We start from the raw sequence: 24,770 nt of genomic DNA on the forward strand, positions 1-24,770 counted from the left end.
ACCAAATACGCAGGGCAGCTCTACTTTATGTAGTGATTAATTAATTATTCCCTTTATCAATGATTATGAGTCAAGTCCGAGTACAGTAATTGATCAATTGGGATATCACTGCCGTCATGGTTAATTTAAAAACTTTGTGCTCATTTTTTTTTTTTTTTTTTATTCGAAGCGGCAGAAGGAAGGGCGTTGGCGTTGTGTATCAAGTGCCGTTGTTTTAGCATGATATGTAGCATTTATGACCATCGTATGCGATGAAAAATACTTTTCGGACATTCCTATTAAAAATAATTTTTCGGAAACTTGAAAACAACACTTGTTGGAGACTCCTATCCCTAAATGTGAAAACAGCAACTGTTGTCGAAGTTCCCAAATAAAACAGCATTTATCGGAAAATGTAAAACAACTCTTGTCTGTTATCCCAACTAAAACTATTAAATTTCGGAAACTTTGTACAAATATAAATGTCGGAAATATAAAACAAAACTTGTCCTAAAATCTCTGTGGAAAACAACACTTGCCTGAGACCATCAATCGGAAACCTTTTATATAACAATATTTCTCACACACCATCAATTAGAAGCAATATTTGACTTTCTGTGTAAAAACACTTGTCGGATGTCGTGCATGTACAACTATACCTGTCGGAATCCCTGTGAGAAACATTACACTTGTTTGAGATCTTGTATATACGAAACATGTCGGAAATTCTCTATTATTAACACTATAACCCATACTCGTATAATACATTACCCTGAGGAGTTGAAGGTGTGGTAGATAATGGCATCGTGGTAGTAATCGGAGGTGAAGGAGGTGGTAAACATATTACTCCGGCATCTTCGCCATGACCACAGTTTTCAATTCTCCATCCTGGAAATCTACAATCTGTCAATCTCACTTCTGATCCAGTGCACTCAACATCGTCCAGCCAAGTAGGATCTGATCCTTCACCAAAACCCGCTTCTCGCACTTGAGTTCCGCCGCTGTAAAATAAAGATATCCGAGACTTTGCGTATGTATCAAATAAATGATGGGGTAATGATCTTATTCCCATCAGTGCCAAATTTTACGAAACATCTGTCTGTTACAAAATCTTTATTTCACTTATCATATCATTTTGGATTATAGTTTTGATATCTTTATGTAATTGATGTCAAAGGTTAAATGTGATGATCGATAAGTGATTTAAATTGATAAGTGACAGTACCAACATATTCGTTGGTCTCCGATAGTATTCTTCATAACTTCTGACAGCAATCTTGCTGCTGTCTGTTTCTTATCAGCGGTTACATATGTATACACATTTATTCCTCGAAAAAAATTTTGCAGCGAATAAGGTTTAATGACATAATTGCGTTTGTTTCTCTGTTAAATTTGAATTCTATGTGTAATCCGACGCTTTGTACCTTCATGTTTATTAGATACCAGTAGGACCGTTTGGCAACTCCTGGGCATTTTTTAGTATAATTATAGTTTTTGCCCAACAAAAACAAATCCCATGTTGGGACTCTAATCGTTGCTTTTGTTGAAGGACAGAATAGATTTATTACACGATTTTTTATTGGTACATTGTGTATATAGTGAAGCCATAGTCGTTAACAGATCATGTGCATCCTGTTCTCTAGTTCTCTTTAACGGAGAAAGAACATGAAGAGTAACTAGCATCATGTCTGTCTCAGATTTTTGATAAGGACAAACCAGAGCTAGGACCCCATTCATTATTCCTTTTTTAAAATATTCAGAATACATTATGTGATTAGGCGTATATGACAGGTGAGAAGTATATGTTTTAGATCCGGAGCGGCCGTATGGATAACATCATGATATTAAATAGTGATAAAACTCTCATTACATCGTCTAATAAACGACGTTTCCTGCACGATGTAACCAGGCAAACAACATTGATCACACTCTCTTCCAGAAAGAAGTTGGCAGCAAAAAGACGTCATTTTCTTTCTTACTTTTATTCTCTCCTGCAGTCGATGATAACGTTGACTTAATTCATACAGCACATGACTGCACGTTATACCTGATTTGTATATAAGATGAGAAATGCTTGTTTGTATACCTTGTGGTTCCGTAATTGTTAACTTTGACACTATTTACTTGGACTGACAAAGTTTTACATTGCGGATGTTGGCAATGAAACAAACGACGCTAACTATTCCGTAACACCTGGTCTTAATCTCGTAATGACTGAAGAGTCGCCACATAAATCGTTCTATTATTCATATTAATAATAAGGGTGTGACGGGTTGGCATCCCAACACACAGCTCTTGTGAATGAGCACCTCAGCAAGCTACAACATGTAGCAATGAACAACGCCTCAGAGTCTTCCGAGAGGGGGAAGGATGAAAGGCCCACCAGGACGGATTCAACGGCAACGACTCGGCTAGTCCAAACGACATTGACTGGAACAACTGCAGAAACTAGATGTCAGTGTGGAAAAGTCTGCAAAAACCTGAGGGGATTAAAAGTACACAGGGCAAGGACCAAATGTGGGTCTGTGAAGCTAATGGCAGAACGCACAGTGGTAACTGGTCATACGGAGGGTGATGACAGTCAGGATGAACACCACAGTACTGAGGACCTCTTACTTCCTGATGTTACACAGTACAGCATAGGGGAGGAGCCAGTGAACACCGATCTTCCTCAGGCAGGCAGCCACAGACTAGAAGGGACAGAGTGAAATGGCCACCAGCAGACGACAAACAGTGGGAAGTCTTCGATGATGATTTGGACAAGATTCTGGAAGGCACATTAGTTGGAGACGTGGATAAGAAAATAGCAGCCTTATCAACAATTGTACATACACAGATGGTAAAGAACGGTTTGGAAAAGCCAAAGCAGACAAGAAGAGCAATGAGCAAGTTACCAGCAGTAGACGACAGCGAGAGATTGAGTCTCTCAGGAAAGAGATTAGAAGCATTACAAGGCAGTATAAGAAGGCAAACTATGAAGAACAGCTTGGAATCAGTGATTTGAGAGCTACACGAGGGATAGGAGGAAAAATCTGCAGAAGGCGGAAAGAATATGTAAGGCGTGAAAGAGCAGAAAGAAGAACCTCCTTTGTAGCTAACCCATACAGATTCACAAAGACAACATTAGAAGGGAAGAAGTCAGGAAATCTGAAGAGCAATAAAGCAGAGGTCGAAGAACATCTGCGGAACACTCAAAGTGATGACCAGAAGGGGAGACCATTAGGCCAATGCAACAGAATTAGTGAAGTGCCAGAACCAGAGATCGCACTAGATAGCAAAGAACCAACATTGAAGGAGGTGAGGGACGTTGTCATGAAAACAGGATCAGCATCAGCTCCAGGTCCAAATAGTGTACCGTACAAGGTATACAAGAAGTGCCCAAAGATAATTCAGCGGTTATGGAAACTTCTAAAAGTTGTATGGAGGAAAGGAAAGATCCCGGAGAGCTAAAAAAAGGGGGGGGGGATTCTTGATTCCGAAAGAAGAAAACTCCGAACACATCAACCAGTTTCGGACCAATTCACTCCTGAATGTAGAGGGGAAATCTTCTTTGCTGTGCTTTCCAGGAGAATGACGGCCTACATGACAAAGAACCAGTACGTTGACACATCAGTACAGAAAGGAGGGGTACCGGGCTTCTCCGGGTCATAGAACACACCAGCGTCATCTCCCAGCTGATCCAGGAAGCTAAAGTGAACAAAACTGATCTCACAGTGGTATGGTTGGACCTAGCTAATGCATACGGAACTGTCCCATATATGTTGATAGACGAGGCATTAAGGCATTACCACATACCAGAAAACTTTAGGAACCTGATCAGAAGTTTCTTAAGTGGGATACAGCTGAGATTTACCACCAACGAATTCACAACTTCATGGCTGGAACTACAGAATGGAATCGTTACCGGATGCACGATATCTGTGATTATCTTTGTGATGGACATGAACATGATCATGAAAGCAAGGGAGCGAGAGACCAGAGGGCCAAAGACAGCTAGTGACACCAAGCAACCACCAAGCAGGGGATTCATGGACGACTTAACAGTTACCGTGGATACCCACATACAGGCAAGGTGGATTCTGAAAGCCTTAGAAGAGACAGTACCATGGTCTAGAATGTCATTCAAGCCAAGGAAGTCCAGGTCATTGATCACCAAGAAAGGAAAAGTTACGCAAAGTTTCCAACTCCAACTGATAGTGCAAGGCGAGGACATTCCATCTATCTTAGGAAACCCAATCAAGTGCTTAGGAAAGTGGTTTGACCACACATTGAAGGATACAACTAACATCAGGAAAGTTGTATAACAAGTAGAGAAAGGGATGAGAAACATCGACAAGACTGGTCTACCAGGGAAGTTTAAGGTGTGGATGTACCAGCATGGACTCTTACCCAGACTTAAGTGGCCATTGATGCTGTATGAAATCACACTCTAACAAGTAGAGAAGATTGAAAGGGTTGTCAACAGGAATCTTCGGAAGTGGCTTAATTTACCTCCAAGTTTCACATCGGTTGGCCTCTACAGCAGAACAGTCAAACTCCAATTACCAATCACCTCGTTAGTGGAGGAATATAAGGTGGGAAAGTCCAGATTGATAAAGACCCTACGAGACCCAAGGGATGAGAAAGTTCGGATGACAGGAGTACAAGTAAGGACATGGAGGAAGTGGTCAGCTAGCAAAGCAGTAGACGAGGCGTACAGTAGACTCCGATATAAATATATTGTTGGATCAGTCGCACAAGGTAGACAAGGCCTAGGGATGACGAAAACGACCTACTGGAAAGATGCAAGTACATCAGAGAGAAGGGGCATGATCCAGAGAGAGATTCGATCCAAGGAGGAAGAGAGTAGGCAAGCAAAGGCCGTCGAAATGGGAAGCCAGGGGGCGTGGATCAGATGGACAACAGAGCAAAGATTGCTTATCTGGACAGAACTTTGGAGGTACCCTCATTACCAGCTGAGGTTTTTCCTACGGTCAGTTTATGACACTCTGCGGACACCTGCCAACCTAGAGAGATGGAACCTGACCGATAACCCGAATTGCCCCCTTTGTGAAAGGAGAGGGAACCTAGAGCAATAGAATGCCTTCCTGCAGTGTTGCTCTTTCACAGGGACGGTACACGTGGCGACATAATCAGGTCCTAAGAGGGCTGGCAGACATCTTAGAAAGGGAGAGGGTGAGCAGGATTAGGCAGAAGGCACCAAGACCAAGACCTAAGACCATACAGTTTGTGAAGGCAGGGGAAACACTACCAACAGGAAAGATAGGGCGTAGCGGCATCTTGGATCTGGCGGGAGATTGGAAGTTGGTGGCAGACATCGGCCATTATTCTATTATCTTCAATACATACCAACAACTTAAGTTGCATCATTCTATCTATTGTTTTTAGGTGTCAAAGCCTTTGAAACCAACCTGTAGCCAAGCTGCCTACAAACAACTCTGGCATCGACCGCATCCCACAAGTCGTCACAGACCGTTCCCCAGGTGTCGTCATGGTAAATTTCAACACGGCCCTCGTATTGCGTTCCGCCATTCACTAGTCGTATGGATCCTGTATACAAGGTAATTTAAACAAGGTTACCAACTTCTAACTCGCGGCAGTTATCGGATTGGTATTTCCTCTATATTCATATTTGATTAGAAAATCTAGTTGTCTGTCATGTCTGTCTACTGTTAGCATTCATATTGATGATGTGTTTCAAATTAAGAATAATGTGTTTGAATTGAGGAAATATGCATAGGTACATATCATGATTTATGTATAGAATATGAAATAAGAGTGAACGAGAGCAAAGGCCACTTCAGCTTAATTATGTTGATTTAATAGCTTTCAAAACCCCCATTATCATTGAAATCGACTTTCACTCAAAGTTGCTATCCGACACGCTGAATCATAGCTTTAACACAGGTAATATACACACAAATCATTAACAATCACAACAACCTTCTGATGTCCCTGATGTCGTTGTAACAGTGGGAGTAGTCTCCCCTCGTTGTTCACACTTGACTCCTACATCCTCACTATGGCCGCAGTTTTCATTTTGCCATCCTCCAAAACTACAGTCCACAAGTCTTTCCTCGTCCCCTTGACAAACGACATTGTCCATCCAGGTTGGTTCTTCTCCCGGACCGTAAAATCCCTCCTTCTTATAACTCACAGCACTGCAATTGATATCATAGGTAACTTGTGACACAGAGCGTAATAACATTTAATGAAATACATAATATTGTATGGCAATGGTATTTGGCAATCAAACCAATGTCAGTTTTATATTACCAACATATAAACTGCCAACGTAGTAAGAATATTGCAGATAAATAAACAAACTGAACAATCTTATCACAAAGTTAAAATAAAAACTGACAAATACAATCAACCTCAAAATGAGTGTGAACAGGATAAAGGCAAACAGAATGAAGAGCTTGGGTGGTTTGCCTGTATCAAATTGGTTTTAATAATACCTATGATTGCCAACTAAGTGTATTACAAACTTAATAGAATAGATTGTTTACGTGTGATCAATATCGACATCTCGACCTTATTACATAAACGCTTAGTTTAAAAGATAGTTTATAAGCATTGTAAGTTGTCATGTAAGCTATTTTAGAGGGGTCTTTGGTTACGTAATTTCGTTTGTATGGACAGCACTGAATATAATGATTAATTCGTGATTTGACCGGCAGAAATAGGAAATGGAGTATTATTAGTATCCCATTTTCCCAGTAGATTACTTACTTGTGTCCAAGCTGCCTGCACACAACTTGAGTATTGTTGATGGTCCATCCGTCATCACAAACCGTTCCCCACTGTCCAGCGTGATAAATCTCAAGTCGACCCTCCGTGTCTGATGGACCGTTCACCAAACGTATGTCTCCTTCTGAAATATCGTAGGTAACAACTCGATTAATGATGGTTAGAGACATAAAAACATGCGTTATAGAAAAGTCAGAATATAGCTTCATGTCAACATAATCATAGTTCAAACTAGGGCAAAGTACGAAAACAGATTTACACGGAGATTCCTAAAGAAAAAAAGGACCAAGTATTTCGGAAGAGTAAGAGTCTTCTACTTTATCAACGACACCCGCCATGTAAACCTTGGTCAATCCAAGTAAGTAATGTCACTTTCTCAAATGGGAACAAGGTATATAACAGTTAAGCTGAGGTGCCGATGTCTTTGGGACTCGCGTTGTCCTGCTGCAGCATAACGTAACGTTGATGGATAAGAGGAAGGAGGTGTAATCTCAAGACCAGATCCCTCCCGTTATGTTACTGCTGGATGATATTGCCATTGATAACCACGAGAGGTGTTTTCACGCATTGAGACATCCCTGCCAATACCATATCAGACCCTTTCCCGAATCTCTCGCTTTCCGTTACGCAAGCGTCAGAATATCGCTCACCACGACGTTGATAGACACGTTGTCGTCCATCTGACTTGTAAAGCCAAACAAAACCGATAAGGCAATGTGTAAGCAGACAATGCTTTTGACGTGGCGGACAAAACGACGTTTGCCTTAAATGAAAGTCCCTCAACCTATTCCTAACCTATCTTGGACACACAGGCTGACCTTGAGTGCCGACAACTTGTTGTGTCATCTCTGTGGTTGTCTGAAATTGGCTGTGGAGGTGTGAGATATGTAAGCCCCTATCTTGACGTCGCGATATAACCCGCGGGCGTCCCCTCCAGTGACAGTTATCAATTCTCCCTGTTGCTTTCAGACACCCATATTTCTGGTTTGCATGACGAATTTCCCTGCGTTATTAGAGCAATGGCCGTACCCCTATCGACTTCACTCAGTTGCTTTGAAAACGAAATGTTGTGTAGCTGACCTGTACTATTCTAATATTCCAGTTGTTACGATTTACCGGTACATGTGATCATGTTTCGTTCACGTGTCTAAACGTTATATTACAAAAAATAGTAATAACGATAATAAAAATTGCGGTTTTTTCCCGCAAGTATACTTCTACTAGTGTACTATTCGAATATTCGATTTGTAGCGATTTACCGGTACATGTGATCATGTTTCGTTCACGTGTCTAAACGTTATATTACAAAAAATAGTAATAACGATAATAAAAATTGCGGTTTTTTGCCGCAAGTATACTTCTACTAGTGTACTATTCTAATATTCGATTTGTAGCGATTTACCGGTACATGTGATCATGTTTCGTTCACGTGTCTAAACGTTATATTACAAAAAATAGTAATAACGATAATAAAAATTGCGGTTTTTTCCCGCAAGTATACTTCTACTAGTGTACTATTCTAATATTCGATTTGTAGCGATTTACCGGTACATGTGATCATGTTTCGTTCACGTGTCTAAACGTTATATTACAAAAAATAGTAATAACGATAATAAAAATTGCGGTTTTTTTCCCCGCAAGTATACTTCTACTAGTGTACTATTCTAATATTCGATTTGTAGCGATTTACCGGTACATGTGATCATGTTTCGTTCACGTGTCTAAACGTTATATTACAAAAAATAGTAATAACGATAATAAAAATTGCGGTTTTTTCCCGCAAGTATACTTCTACTAGTGTACTATTCGAATATTCGATTTGTAGCGATTTACCGGTACATGTGATCATGTTTCGTTCACGTGTCTAAACGTTATATTACAAAAAATAGTAATAACGATAATAAAAATTGCGGTTTTTTCCCGCAAGTATCCTTCAAAATATGACCATATTTGTGTAAAACCCTTGGTGTCTAAATCAAATACATGCCACGTCATCACTCATGATTAGACAAGAGAATTTTATGCAACTGAAGACATGTAATTACCTTGAACTGATGGCCTCGGCGTTGTTGGAGGTGCCTGGGTGGATGTGGTCGGTGTTGGCCTGGTGGACAACGGCGGCCCACAAACAACACCCGCATCTTCAGTGTGACCGCAGTTTTCAACACCCCATCCTCGCGAGGAACAGTCTGCCAGACGAGATTCGTACCCACCACATCCGACATCGTCCAACCATGTCGGCTCTGCGCCGGCACCGAAGGCTGCTTCCCGTCTAGCGTAGCCATCGCTTTAACACGAAAAGAATATTATGATTTAAGATCCATTTAATATTTTTGTACAATATTTCATAATTGACTATTTGGCCATTTATGAAAACTGTTTGAAAATTAAATCGATTAGCATATGAACACATTCGTGAATATCTTTCGATGATAATTCAAAGTATATCAAGTTTTAAAGAGAATGGTTCAAATCTCGTGAAAAAATATCTGGACAATATCTAAATACCTTTGAAAAATTGATTCAAAATACTGTTCATGATAACGCTATGTCAAATTGGTCGAAACCTACAAATGTTTCGAAAAAACATTTGAAAACATCTCTCATAACCCTCTGTTGTGAGCCTGTCTGTTAGATATCCTGCACGTGACACTTTACCGTTATCTACATCTCTCATAACCCTCTGTTGTGAGCCTGTCTGTTAGATATCCTGCACGTGACACTTTACCGTTATCTACATCTCTCATAACCCTCTGTTGTGAGCCTGTCTGTTAGATATCCTGCACGTGACACTTTACCGTTATCTACATCTCTCATAACCCTCTGTTGTGAGCCTGTCTGTTAGATATCCTGCACGTGACACTTTACCGTTATCTACATCTCTCATAACCCTCTGTTGTGAGCCTGTCTGTTAGATATCCTGCACGTGACACTTTACCGTTATCTACATCTCTCATAACCCTCTGTTGTGAGCCTGTCTGTTAGCTATCCTGCACGTGACACTTTACCGTTATCTACATCTCTCATAACCCTCTGTTGTGAGCCTGTCTGTTAGATATCCTGCACGTGACACTTTACCGTTATCTACATCTCTCATAACCCTCTGTTGTGAGCCTGTCTGTTAGCTATCCTGCACGTGACACTTTACCGTTATCTACATCTCTCATAACCCTCTGTTGTGAGCCTGTCTGTTAGCTATCCTGCACGTGACACTTTACCGTTATCTACATCTCTCATAACCCTCTGTTGTGAGCCTGTCTGTTAGATATCTTGCGCGGAAATTGCGGAATTGGGAACGATTGACTATCGAATTACCGGCGACATTCCAACACAAAAGTTTGGGTAAGCAGCAATTTTGCTATCATGAATCAGGGAATGTGAAATCGTAGCGAAATATCGATGTGAGCGGCTTCTGTAGAAGAGTTTATCGTGTCGTAAATTTCCAAGTATTGTTGATATATATGATGGACATGGTCTTAAATTCTCTTTTCATTTTATTTAAAAAGTCGTCACATATACTAACGACCATTAGAGTTATCCCCCTTCATGATAATGTCCCCTTGTTAAAGTAGTCATTATTCGTTGTTATCCACCGTCAGTTGACTAACACCCTACACATGACCACACTTTTATGTACAGGGTCACCAATGTTAAAAATACCTAGCGTTTGACGTGAATTATCTTGTAAATAGATTTTGCTACTATTGATACTGTAATATTGACGATTATCAACCCTTATACTGACCTGGTTATGACTTCGGTGTACAAGGTAAGAACTTAAGAATAATTCATGATATAATATTCCAAGGAATTTGCTTCTGCCTATCAAACACACGGCAAACTTGAATTGAATTGAAGTGAATAGCATATTTCATAATTCAAAGTTAGATACAATAGAGACAAACAATGAATCAAACTGCATCATACAGCTGTTTCGTCCTTCTAGGATTGACTTATCAGTGATGCTAAGAGCCTAAATTTTACAACATAAGAGATCACTGAGGAAACTCCAAACCGATCGAAAGAAAAGTCAAAATGTGGACAGGGAGGTGTAGAAGCCTCATGATTAAATTTATTTCCTAGTTTTCATAAATCAGACAATTTTAGAACAGTGTCAAGTACATGTATATATTGATTATAGGTATATGCACTGTATCATTTACATGTAAATTACCTGTATCCTAATTGTCTACAAACAACCTGCGCATCACTTTCACCCCATTCATCGTCACAGACTGTTCCCCAGCGTCCACTGTGGTATATTTCAACACGGCCTTCATATATTGTCGACCCATTTACTAGTCGTATGTCACCTACAAATTAAAACCGTGAAATACTGAGTAAATATACAAAAATAGACCTGATCAATTTCCTGAGAACGTACTCTTCGCCGAAGATATATTGCGATAAAATAGCTTACGGTAAGGGATATACGATATGTATATCAATTCCATCAAAAATACCCCTTTTTATTCAACATTTTGGAAAACCGAAAAAAATAAATAAAAAAATACAGAAAACATGTTCAAAGAGTCATAGCGCACTATAGCATCAATGAAAATCCAAACTCTATTTGCAGCAAAATCGAGTACGATATTATACAACAATCTGACTTATATACAAACTCAATCTCCCGCCAAGAAATACAAAGACATTACTTCTAGAAAACTAGTATCAGTATAAAGATATCTGACTGACTGTATCTGTACAAAGATATCTGTATCGGTAAAAAGATATCTGACTGTATCGGTACAAAGATATCTGTATCTGTACAAAGATATCTGACTGTATCGATAAAAAGATATCTGACTGACTGTATCTGTAAAAAGATATATGACTGTATCAGTACAAAGATATCTGACTGTATCGGTACAAAGATATCTGACTGTATCGGTACAAAGATATCTGACTGTATCGGTACAAAGATATATGACTGACTGTACCGGTACAAAGATATCTGACTGACTGTATCAGTACAAAGATATCTGACTGTTTCGGTACAAAGATACCTGACTGTATCAGTTCTAAGATATCTGTCTGTATCGGTACAAAGATATCTGACTGTATCAGTTCTAAGATATCTGTCTGTATCGGTACAAAGATATCTGACTGTATCAGTTCTAAGATATCTGTCTGTATCGGTACAAAGATATCTGACTGTATCAGTACAAAGATATATGTCTGTATCAGTACAAAGATATCTGACTGTATCTGTACAAAGATATATGACTGTATCAGTACAAAGATATCTGACTGTATCGGTACAAAGATATCTGACTGACTGTATCTGACTGACTGTATCGGTACAAAGATATCTGACTGTATCGGTACAAAGATATCTGACTGACTGTATCGGTACAAAGATATCTGACTGTATCAGTACAAAGATATCTGACTGACTGTATCGGTACAAAGATATCTGCCTGTATCGGTACAAAGATATCTGACTGTATCGGTAAAAAAATATCTGACTGACTGTATCAGTACAAAGATATATGACTGTATCGGTACAAAGATATCTGACCGTATCTGTACAAAGATATCTGACCGTATCGGTACAAAAATATCTGACTGTATACAAAGATATATGACAAAGATATCTGACTGTATCGGTACAAAGATATCTGACTGTATCAGTACAAAGATATATGACTGTATCGGTACAAAGATATCTGACCGTATCTGTACAAAGATATCTGACCGTATCGGTACAAAGATATATGACGGTATCGGTACAAAGATATCTGACTGTATCGGTACAAAGTATCGGTACAAAGATATATGAGTGTATCGGTACAAAGATATCTGACTGTATCAGTACAAAGATATCTGATCGGTACAAAGATATCTGACTGTAGTACAAAGATATCTGACTGACTGTATCGGTACAAAGATATCTGCCTGTATCGGTACAAAGATATCTGACTGTATCGGTAAAAAGATAACTGACTGTATATACTGACTGTATCGGTACAAAGATATCTGACTGTATCGGTACAAAGATATGACTGTCTACAAAGATATCTGACTGTATCGGTACAAAGATATCTGAATGTATCGGTACAAAGATATCTGACTGTATCGGTACAAAAATATCTGACTGTATCGGTACAAAGATATCTGACTGTATCGGTACAAAGATATCTGACTGTATCGGTACAAAGATATCTGACTGTATCGGTACAAAGATATATGACGGTATCGGTACAAAGATATCTGACTGTATCGGTACAAAAATATCTGACTGTATCGGTACAAAGATATCTGACCGTATCGGTACAAAAATATCTGACTGTATCGGTACAAAAATATCTGACTGTATCGGTACAAAGATATATGACTGTATCGGTACAAAGATATCTGACTGTATCGGTACAAAGATATATGACTGTATCGGTACAAAGATATATGAGTGTATCGGTACAAAGATATCTGACTGTATCAGTACAAAGATATATGACTGTATCAGTACAAAGATATCTGACTGTATCTGTACAAAGATATCTGACTGTATCAGTACAAAAATATCTGACTGTATCGGTACAAAGATATCTGACTGTATCAGTTCAAAGTTATATTTCTGACTGTATCTGTACAAAGATATCTGACTGTATCGGTACAAAGATATCTGACTGTATCGGTACAAAGATATATGACTGTATCGGTACAAAGATATATGAGTGTATCGGTACAAAGATATCTGACTGGATCGGTACTAAGATATATGACCGTATCAGTACAAAGATATCTGACCGTATCAGTACAAAGATATCTGACTGACTGTATCGGTACAAAGATATCTGCCTGTATCGGTACAAAGATATCTGACTGTATCGGTACAAAGATATGATATACTGACTGTATCGGTACAAAGATATCTGACTGTATCGGTACAAAGATATCTGACTGTATCGGTACAAAGATATCTGACTGTATCAGTACAAAGATATCTGACTGTATCGGTACAAAGATATCTGACTGTATCGGTACAAAGATATCTGACTGTATCGGTACAAAGATATCTGACTGACTGTATCGACTGTATCAGTACAAAGATATATGACTGTATCGGTACAAAGATATCTGACCGTATCTGTACAAAGATATCTGACCGTATCGGTACAAAAATATCTGACTGTATCGGTACAAAGATATATGACGGTATCGGTACAAAGATATCTGACTGTATCGGTACAAAGATATCTGACTGTATCGGTACAAAGATATCTGACTGACTGTATCGGTACAAAGATATCTGACTGTATCGGTACAAAGATATCTGACTGTATCGGTACAAAGATATCTGACTGTATCGGTACAAAGATATCTGACTGACTGTATCGGTACAAAGATATCTGACTGTATCGGTACAAAGATATCTGACTGTATCGGTACAAAGATATCTGACTGTATCGGTACAAAGATATCTGACTGTATCGGTACAAAGATATATGACTGTATCGGTACAAAGATATCTGACTGTATCGGTACAAAGATATCTGACTGTATCAGTACAAAGATATCTGACTGACTGTATCGGTACAAAGATATCTGACTGTATCGGTACAAAGATATCTGACTGTATCGGTACTAAGATATCTGACTGTATCGGTACAAAGATATCTGACTGTATCGGTACAAAGATATCTGACTGACTCTATCGGTACAAAGATATCTGACTGTATCGGTACAAAGATATCTGACTGTATCGGTACAAAGATATCTGACTGTATCGGTACAAAGATATCTGACTGTATCGGTACAAAGATATCTGACTGTATCGGTACAAAGATATCTGACTGTATGACTGATATCGGTACAAAGATATCTGACTGTATCGGTACAAAGATATCTGACTGTATCGGTACAAAGATATCTGACTGTATCGGTACAAAGATATCTGACTGTATCGGTACTAAGATATCTGACTGTATCGGTACAAAGATATCTGACTGTATCAGTACAAAGATATCTGACTGACTGTATCGGTACAAAGATATCTGACTGTATCGGTACAAAGATATCTGACTGACTGTATCGGTACAAAGATATCTGACTGACTGTATCGGTACAAAGATATCTGACTGTATCGGTACAAAGATATCTGACTGTATCGGTACAAAGATATCTGACTGTATCGGTACTAAGATATCTGACTGTATCGGTACAAAGATATCTGACTGTATCGGTACAAAGATATCTGACTGTATCGGTACAAAGATATCTGACTGTATCGGTACAAAGATATCTGACTGTATCGGTACAAAGATATCTGACTGTATCGGTACTAAGATATCTGACTGTATCGGTACAAAGATATCTGACTGTATCAGTACAAAGATATCTGACTGACTGTATCGGTACAAAGATATCTGACTGACTGTATCGGTACAAAGATATCTGACTGTATCGGTACAAAGATATCTGACTGTATCGGTACAAAGATATCTGACTGACTGTATCGGTACAAAGATATCTGACTGTATCGGTACAAAGATATCTGACTGTATCGGTACAAAGATATCTGACTGTATCGGTACAATATCTGACTGTATCGGTACTAAGATATCTGACTGTATCGGTACTAAGAAGATATCGGTGATATCTGACTGTATCGGTACAAAGATATCTGACTGTATCGGTACTAAGATATCTGACTGTATCGGTACTAAGATATCTGACTGTATCGGTACAAAGATATCTGACTGTATCGGTACTAAGATATCTGACTGTATCGGTACAAAGATATCTGACTGTATCGGTACAAAGATATCTGACTGTATCGGTACAAAGATATCTGACTGTATCGGTACAAAGATATCTGACTGTATCGGTACAAAGATATCTGACTGTATCGGTACAAAGATATCTGACTGTATCGGTACTAAGATATCTGACTGACTGTATCGGTACAAAGATATCTGACTGTATCGGTACAAAGATATCTGACTGTATCGGTACAAAGATATCTGACTGTATCGGTACTAAGATATCTGACTGTATCGGTACAAAGATATCTGACTGTATCGGTACTAAGATATCTGACTGTATCGGTACTAAGATATCTGACTGTATCGGTACTAAGATATCTGACTGTATCGGTACTAAGATATCTGACTGTATCGGTACAAAGATATCTGACTGTATCGGTACAAAGATATCTGACTGTATCGGTACAAAGATATCTGACTGTATCGGTACAAAGATATCTGACTGTATCGGTACTAAGATATCTGACTGTATCGGTACTAAGATATCTGACTGTATCGGTACTAAGATATCTGACTGTATCGGTACTAAGATATCTGACTGTATCGGTACTAAGATATCTGACTGTATCGGTACTAAGATATCTGACTGTATCGGTACTAAGATATCTGACTGTATCGGTACTAAGATATCTGACTGTATCGGTACTAAGATATCTGACTGTATCGGTACAAAGATATCTGACTGTATCGGTACAAAGATATCTGACTGTATCGGTACTAAGATATCTGACTGTATCGGTACTAAGATATCTTGTTGCCCTTACAAATTTGCAAATTTAGAAAAAGAAGAGTCTTATTCTATTTTAAATTCCATAAGCCGTACAGGTACAAGACAATTGTAGTGAAGAAGCGGCTATGATATAATTTCTATAACCCAATAGTGTTTATTGTTATCTAATTGCTCATAAAAGAACTTAACAAATAATAAATTAGTATGAAAGAGCAAACTGTTCGTGTGTTTTATTAATAGAAAACTCATTTAAATCACTGCCCTATTCAGTTATCGGTCGTTTCCTGGACGTTGGAGGTATGTTTTTAGTGTTAATGGTGAATTTTCATTTCACACACAACATGACACATGTGTGTGTAATCCTACGAACTACGATACTTCCTGGCTGATGGTTCTTCAAAGGATTCCCAGTTTCTCATTTGACTTCAGGACCCGTGTTAAATCCTAATCTGAATAGGAATAGTTGGAGATCAGATACAACATATCCGAGGCTTAGGAAGTGGTGACACACTGCTAAGGGATAAAACAGATACAACATATCCGAGGCTTAGGAAGTGGTGACACACTGCTAAGGGATAAAACAGATACAACATATCCGAGGCTTAGGAAGTGGTGACACACTGCTAAGGGATAAAACAGATACAACATATCCGAGGCTTAGGAAGTGGTGACACACTGCTAAGGGATAAAACAGATACAACATATCCGAGGCTTAGGAAGTGGTGACACACTGCTAAGGGATAAAACAGATACAACATATCCGAGGCTTAGGAAGTGGTGACACACTGCTAAGGGATAAAACAGATACAACATATCCGAGGCTTAGGAAGTGGTGACACACTGCTAAGGGATAAAACAGATACAACATATCCGAGGCTTAGGAAGTGGTGACACACTGCTAAGGGATAAAACAGGTACAACATATCCGAGGCTTAGGAAGTGGTGACACACTGCTAAGGGATAAAACAGGTACAACATATCCGAGGCTTAGGAAGTGGTGACACACTGCTAAGGGATAAAACAGGTACAACATATCCGAGGCTTAGGAAGTGGTGACACACTGCTAAGGGATAAAACAGGTACAACAGCCATTTTATTCAATGTAACATTAATTCAAAGAAAGACCGAAAAATTGACTAACGTTATAGCTTTACACACCCAAACAACAAACAACTGCAATACACTATAGAATATTACGTTTATTATTTAAGATATACAGTTATTAAAGACTGGCCTAGTACATCCTCAAATTTATAACGATAACAACTTATCAGAAAAAAGACAGTAGGTAACTGTTGTAGAATAACCAAATACGGAAAGTTATGTTGTTTCTGTATGTATGTATCAATAAGTACTTTGACAAATAATAATGGCAGAAATCACCAGAACTTGGTGGTAACAGCGGTCATCCATCACAGGGAATCTTCATCTTTCTTAGTCTTAGACCACCTTGTCTTGGTGCTGTATCTACCTTGTTACTATCAAATCTGCCATCACAGAAATGATAGATCTAGTAACGGAATCATACGCAGAACACTCGTAAGTTCCTTCATCTCTGAAGCGGATGTTTCTGAATGTAAGTATAGAAGTTGTCGTACTCCCGGTGGTAAAATTTCTAATGTTAAGATCCCCGTCCGATCCATAGCGTGTCCAAACCACTGTTGGCGCCTGAGCTGCGAGCGCAATACAAACCATTTTTCCAGAGAGCCCTATCCTTGTATTTAAGTCCTTTGGTGTTTCCAGGAATCGAAGTATTTCTAAATAAAAAAAAGGAAAAAATATTCCTTGATAACACCCTTAATGAAATAAAGCATAATTGATGCATGTAAACACTGTTGATAATTCATCATTTCCGGCGGATATTGTACAAACAAGAGAAATGAAGCCCTTAATAATTCTGTTTGTAGTTTCTATAAATTGTTTATGTTTTATGTAATATACAACAAAGAAACATATAAAAACATTTTCTGCGGAAACACTATTTTTCTTTTAAAACATTTTGGTTTTACTTTTAAACACATTTCCTGATTAATTCGATTTACATATTAGGGGTAAGGGAATATTCATTCACACAATAAAATGTATTTCAGGGTAAACGCTTTTGCCGCCAGAAATAAGTCAGAAATAAGTCATTATACATGTATACTATGTGTTACATATCAGTTTGTAGTGAATTTAGATGACGTTTTACACTTTAGTAGAATGTGTTGGACATCGAGGTACCAAGGGGTTAAAACATCTCCACCGGAATGTTTTATCCTACAACCATTAACATATACCAGTGTATTAATTAAAGGGATAGTCTGTGTATATATGGTATTTTGGTAGGGGGTCTGAGTTAGGAAGGGTACAGCGAATGATTGTTCATTGGAGGAGACTGAAAGGAACATATTCCAACATCGGCATATTTCCGCGTGTCTCATGCCTACCATTCGGTGCAAATGCAGAGTATAAAGGAACAGAGATGGTTTACCTGTTTCTATCTATTGTGACAAAAGGTGAATAGGTAGCAAACTGCACATGATTTGTGCCATTCCTGTTTATACATCATGCATCTTACAATTAAAATCATGTCAATTTCGGTTATCAAAAACCTAAACAGTGTTTGCCGAACGATGTCTTGCGCATTTGTTATTGTGCATTTGTATTCTTGCATAATTGTATTTTTTTTTCTTTCTTTTTTTATTTCTATTGTTATGAGTTTTTTTAGCTTTTGTTTTCTTGAGCATTTTATTTCACTTCTTTCATGAAATGTCACAAAATGATGAGGCGACAATATCTTCTCTGGTGTAAGAATCAAATCTAAGTGAATTCGCTGCCGTGCATTTCTATCTAGGTGATAAACTACAAAAGCAAGTACATAGACACATGTCGTTTATGATTCACTGGAACAATAACATATGTATTTATACCATATATAAATTCCTTATAAATACTATATTTACCTTACCATGCAGTCGTGTTCATCTGCCCATCGTCCTGCCTTCGTCCATGATAACAATTCTTTATTCATCCGCTACGTGCCATAAGGCTCGAAGACAAACACGCCGCGTTACTAATTGACTACACCCGCCGAAATACTGGTATAACGTATACCGTGTAACACCATATATACTTTCACATGTTTACCAGCCTTTCGCTATCATTATATTTAAACAAATTTAATTCTTTCAACATCTTGTTTACTGTTTTTATATTTTCTCTTTATCAAAAATACATATCAATCATATAGTCCAAAATTCTATTATCCGCTACAGCGATACATACACCCTACAGGCAACCACCCTACAGATGTCTCTGTCCAACATTATATTACCAGATTACAGAACATACACCCTACAGATGTCTCTGTCCAACATTATATTACCAGATTATAGAACATACACCCTACAGACGTCTCTGTCCAACATTATATTACCAGATTATAGAACATACACCCTACAGATGTCTCTGTCCAACATTATATTACCAGATTACAGAACATACACCCTACAGACATACACCCTACAGATGTCTCTGTCCAACATTATATTACCAGATTACAGAACATACACCCTACAGAGAACACAGAACATACACCCTACAGATGTCTCTGTCCAACATTATATTACCAGATTACAGAACATACACCCTACAGATGTCTCTGTCCAACATTATATTACCAGATTACAGAACATACACCCTACAGATGTCTCTGTCCAACATTATATTACCAGAATATAGAACATACACCCTACAGATGTCTCTGTCCAACATTATATTACCAGATTACAGAACATACACCCTACAGATGTCTCTGTCCAACATTATATTACCAGATTACAGAACATACACCCTACAGATGTCTCTGTCCAACATTATATTACCAGATTACAGAACATACACCCTACAGATGTCTCTGTCCAACATTATATTACCAGATTACAGAACATACACCCTACAGAACATACACCCTACAGATGTCTCTGTCCAACATTATATTACCAGATTACAGAACATACACCCTACAGATGTCTCTGTCCAACATTATATTACCAGATTACAGAACATACACCCTACAGATGTCTCTGTCCAACATTATATTACCAGATTACAGAACATACACCCTACAGATACATACACCCTACAGATGTCTCTGTCCAACATTATATTACCAGATTACAGAACATACACCCTACAGATGTCTCTGTCCAACATTATATTACCAGATTACAGAACATACACCCTACAGATGTCTCTGTCCAACATTATATTACCAGATTACAGAACATACACCCTACAGATGTCTCTGTCCAACATTATATTACCAGATTACAGAACATACACCCTACAGATGTCTCTGTCCAACATTATATTACCAGATTACAGAACATACACCCTACAGATGTCTCTGTCCAACATTATATTACCAGATTACAGAACATACACCCTACAGACATACACCCTACAGATGTCTCTGTCCAACATTATATTACCAGATTACAGAACATACACCCTACAGATGTCTCTGTCCAACATTATATTACCAGATTACAGAACATACACCCTACAGATGTCTCTGTCCAACATTATATTACCAGATTACAGAACATACACCCTACAGATGTCTCTGTCCAACATTATATTACCAGATTACAGAACATACACCCTACAGATGTCTCTGTCCAACATTATATTACCAGATTATAGAACAGATGTCTCTGTCCAACATTATATTACCTACAGACATACACCCTACAGATGTCTCTGTCCAACATTATATTACCAGATTACAGAACATACACCCTACAGATGTCTCTGTCCAACATTATATTACCAGATTACAGAACATACACCCTACAGATGTCTCTGTCCAACATTATATTACCAGATTATAGAACATACACCCTACAAATGTCTCAGTCCAACATTATATTACCAGATTACAGAACTCGCACCCTACAGACATACACCCTACAGATGTCTCTGTCCAACATTATATTACCAGATTACAGAACATACACCCTACAGACATACACCCTACAGATGTCTCTGTCCAACATTATATTACCAGATTACAGAACATACACCCTACAGATGTCTCTGTCCAACATTATATTACCAGATTACAGAACATACACCCTACAGACATACACCCTACAGATGTCTCTGTCCAACATTATATTACCAGATTACAGAACATACACCCTACAGATGTCTCTGTCCAACATTATATTACCAGATTACAGAACATACACCCTACAGATGTCTCTGTCCAACATTATATTACCAGATTACAGAACATACACCCTACAGATGTCTCTGTCCAACATTATATTACCAGATTACAGAACATACACCCTACAGATGTCTCTGTCCAACATTATATTACCAGATTACAGAACATACACCCTACAGATGTCTCTGTCCAACATTATATTACCAGATTACAGAACATACACCCTACAGACATTACACCCTACAGATGTCTCTGTCCAACATTATATTACCAGATTACAGAACATACACCCTACAGATGTCTCTGTCCAACATTATATTACCAGATTACAGAACATACACCCTACAGATGTCTCTGTCCAACATTATATTACCAGATTACAGAACATACACCCTACAGATGTCTCTGTCCAACATTATATTACCAGATTATAGAACATACACCCTACAGACATACACCCTACAGATGTCTCTGTCCAACATTATATTACCAGGTTACAGAACATACACCCTACAGACATACACCCTACAGATGTCTCTGTCCAACATTATATTACCAGATTACAGAACATACACCCTACAGATGTCTCTGTCCAACATTATATTACCAGATTACAGAACATACACCCTACAGATGTCTCTGTCCAACATTATATTACCAGATTACAGAACATACACCCTACAGATGTCTCTGTCCAGCATTATATTACCAGATTATAGAACATACACAGACATACACCCTACAGATGTCTCAGTCCAACATTATATTACCAGATTACAGAACATACACCCTACACCCTACAGATGTCATCTGTCCAACTACAGATGTCTCTGTCCAACATTATATTACCAGATTACAGAACATACACCCTACAGATGTCTCTGTCCAACATTATATTACCAGATTACAGAACATACACCCTACAGATGTCTCTGTCCAACATTATATTACCAGATTACAGAACATACACCCTACAGATGTCTCTGTCCAACATTATATTACCAGATTACAGAACATACACCCTACAGATATCTCTGTCCAACATTATATTACCAGATTACAGAACATACACCCTACAGATGTCTCTGTCCAACATTATATTAGATTACAGATACACCCTACAGACATACACCCTACAGATGTCACAGTCCAACATTATATTACCAGATTACAGAACATACACCCTACAGATGTCTCTGTCCAACATTATATTACCAGATTACAGAACATACACCCTACAGACATACACCCTACAGACATACACCCTACAGATGTCTCTGTCCAACATTATATTACCAGATTACAGAACATACACCCTACAGATGTCTCTGTCCAACATTATATTACCAGATTACAGAACATACACCCTACAGATGTCTCTGTCCAACATTATATTACCAGATTACAGAACATACACCCTACAGATGTCTCTGTCCAACATTATATTACCAGATTACAGAACATACACCCTACAGATGTCTCTGTCCAACATTATATTACCAGATTACAGAACATACACCCTACAGACATACACCCTACAGATGTCTCTGTCCAACATTATATTACCAGATTATAGAACATACACCCTACAGATGTCTCTGTCCAACATTATATTACCAGATTACAGAACATACACCCTACAGATGTCTCTGTCCAACATTATATTACCAGATCAGAGAACGTACACAGATGTCTCTGTCCAACATTATATTACCAGATTACAGAACATACACCCTACAGATGTCTCTGTCCAACATTATATTACCAGATTACAGAACATACACCCTACAGATGTCTCTGTCCAACATTATATTACCAGATTACAGAACATACACCCTACAGATGTCTCTGTCCAACATTATATTACCAGATTACAGAACATACACCCTACAGATGTCTCTGTCCAACATTATATTACCAGATTACAGAACATACACCCTACAGATGTCTCTGTCAGATTACAGAACATACACCCTACACACCCTACAGTCTCTGTCCAACATTATATTACCAGATTACAGAACATACACCCTACAGATGTCTCTGTCCAACATTATATTACCAGATTACAGAACATACACCCTACAGATGTCTCTGTCCAACATTATATTACCAGATTACAGAACATACACCCTACAGATGTCTCTGTCCAACATTATATTACCAGATTATAGAACATACACCCTACAGATGTCTCTGTCCAACATTATATTACCAGATTACAGAACATACACCCTACAGATGTCTCTGTCCAACATTATATTACCAGATTACAGAACATACACCCTACAGATGTCTCTGTCCAACATTATATTACCAGATTACAGAACATACACCCTACAGACATACACCCTACAGATGTCTCTGTCCAACATTATATTACCAGATTACAGAACATACACCCTACAGACATACACCCTACAGATGTCTCAGTCCAACATTATATTACCAGATTACAGAACATACACCCTACAGACATACACCCTACAGATGTCTCTGTCCAACATTATATTACCAGATTACAGAACATACACCCTACAGATGTCTCTGTCCAACATTATATTACCAGATTACAGAACATACACCATACAGACATACAGATGTCTCTGTCCAACACACGCAGCAAATTTACTTATGTAAGTATTTTGTCATGTGTATTGCATCAGTCTCTATTTTAAGCGTTGTTATGGTTGTGTGTGCTTTGAGATAAATTTCCGAATTTGCACAGTGGACCCTTCCTGGCCAACCTATATTTATGTCTCTAAAGATATAGCTGTGGTCGCAAACACCCTGCAAAATCAAGGAGTAAAACCCTTTCCAGTTCAAGTAGTCTCCATGGGAATGCGTAGGAGCTATGATGGGAATATGCGTGCCGGGGCCAAAGCATTTTCCAATTTTTCTCAAAATTTTAAGAATTTTTCTTTTTTCATTCGAAAATTCTCATACCAATCTTCGTTTTTAAAGTCATTAAGTACCATTCAGTGGATCGGACATTCCTTCTAGTTTCCTAGATTCGGGAACATCCAATAGCTAGTCCTATGCCCAAATAGAAAGGGAATACCCTTTTCTGAAAAAATTCACCAGGCTGAATCGGTTCATCTCCTTATTTCAAATGGCAATTTTGGGATTTACTGACGGTACATAAATCTCTTATGAATGCATATTAAATTAACTTTTACTTATGAGTGTAAATTTACTTATGTGTAAATTTGCATATATAAGCAAATTTTCGTCGTATGAATGGGGTATTAGGCACACCTGTATCATATAGCATCACACTGCTAATCCTTAAGCACTACAAAATCTGACTTATGTCTGA

At 38.3% G+C, this 24,770-nt stretch overlaps 1 protein-coding gene across 1 annotated transcript in view; it reads right to left on the reverse strand.

The window, feature by feature from the left end:
* LOC132561287 (deleted in malignant brain tumors 1 protein-like) overlaps positions 1 to 24,770 on the reverse strand; it is a 67,467-nt gene that overhangs the window by 34,689 nt on the left and 8,008 nt on the right. Inside the window, exons 8-14 of the mRNA XM_060226014.1 lie at positions 11,547 to 11,551; positions 10,907 to 11,045; positions 8,778 to 9,019; positions 6,715 to 6,856; positions 5,923 to 6,140; positions 5,391 to 5,529; positions 751 to 980 (exon numbers count right to left, since the gene is read on the reverse strand). Of these exons, the coding sequence (XP_060081997.1) occupies positions 751 to 980; positions 5,391 to 5,529; positions 5,923 to 6,140; positions 6,715 to 6,856; positions 8,778 to 9,019; positions 10,907 to 11,045; positions 11,547 to 11,551 (1,115 nt within the window). The remainder of the gene's footprint in view (positions 1 to 750; positions 981 to 5,390; positions 5,530 to 5,922; positions 6,141 to 6,714; positions 6,857 to 8,777; positions 9,020 to 10,906; positions 11,046 to 11,546; positions 11,552 to 24,770) is intronic.

Source organism: Ylistrum balloti, unplaced genomic scaffold (genome assembly GCF_031769215.1).
Source record: "Ylistrum balloti isolate Yb309-2 unplaced genomic scaffold, AGI_CSIRO_Ybal_v1 Utg371186, whole genome shotgun sequence".
NCBI lineage: Eukaryota > Metazoa > Mollusca > Bivalvia > Pectinida > Pectinidae > Ylistrum > Ylistrum balloti.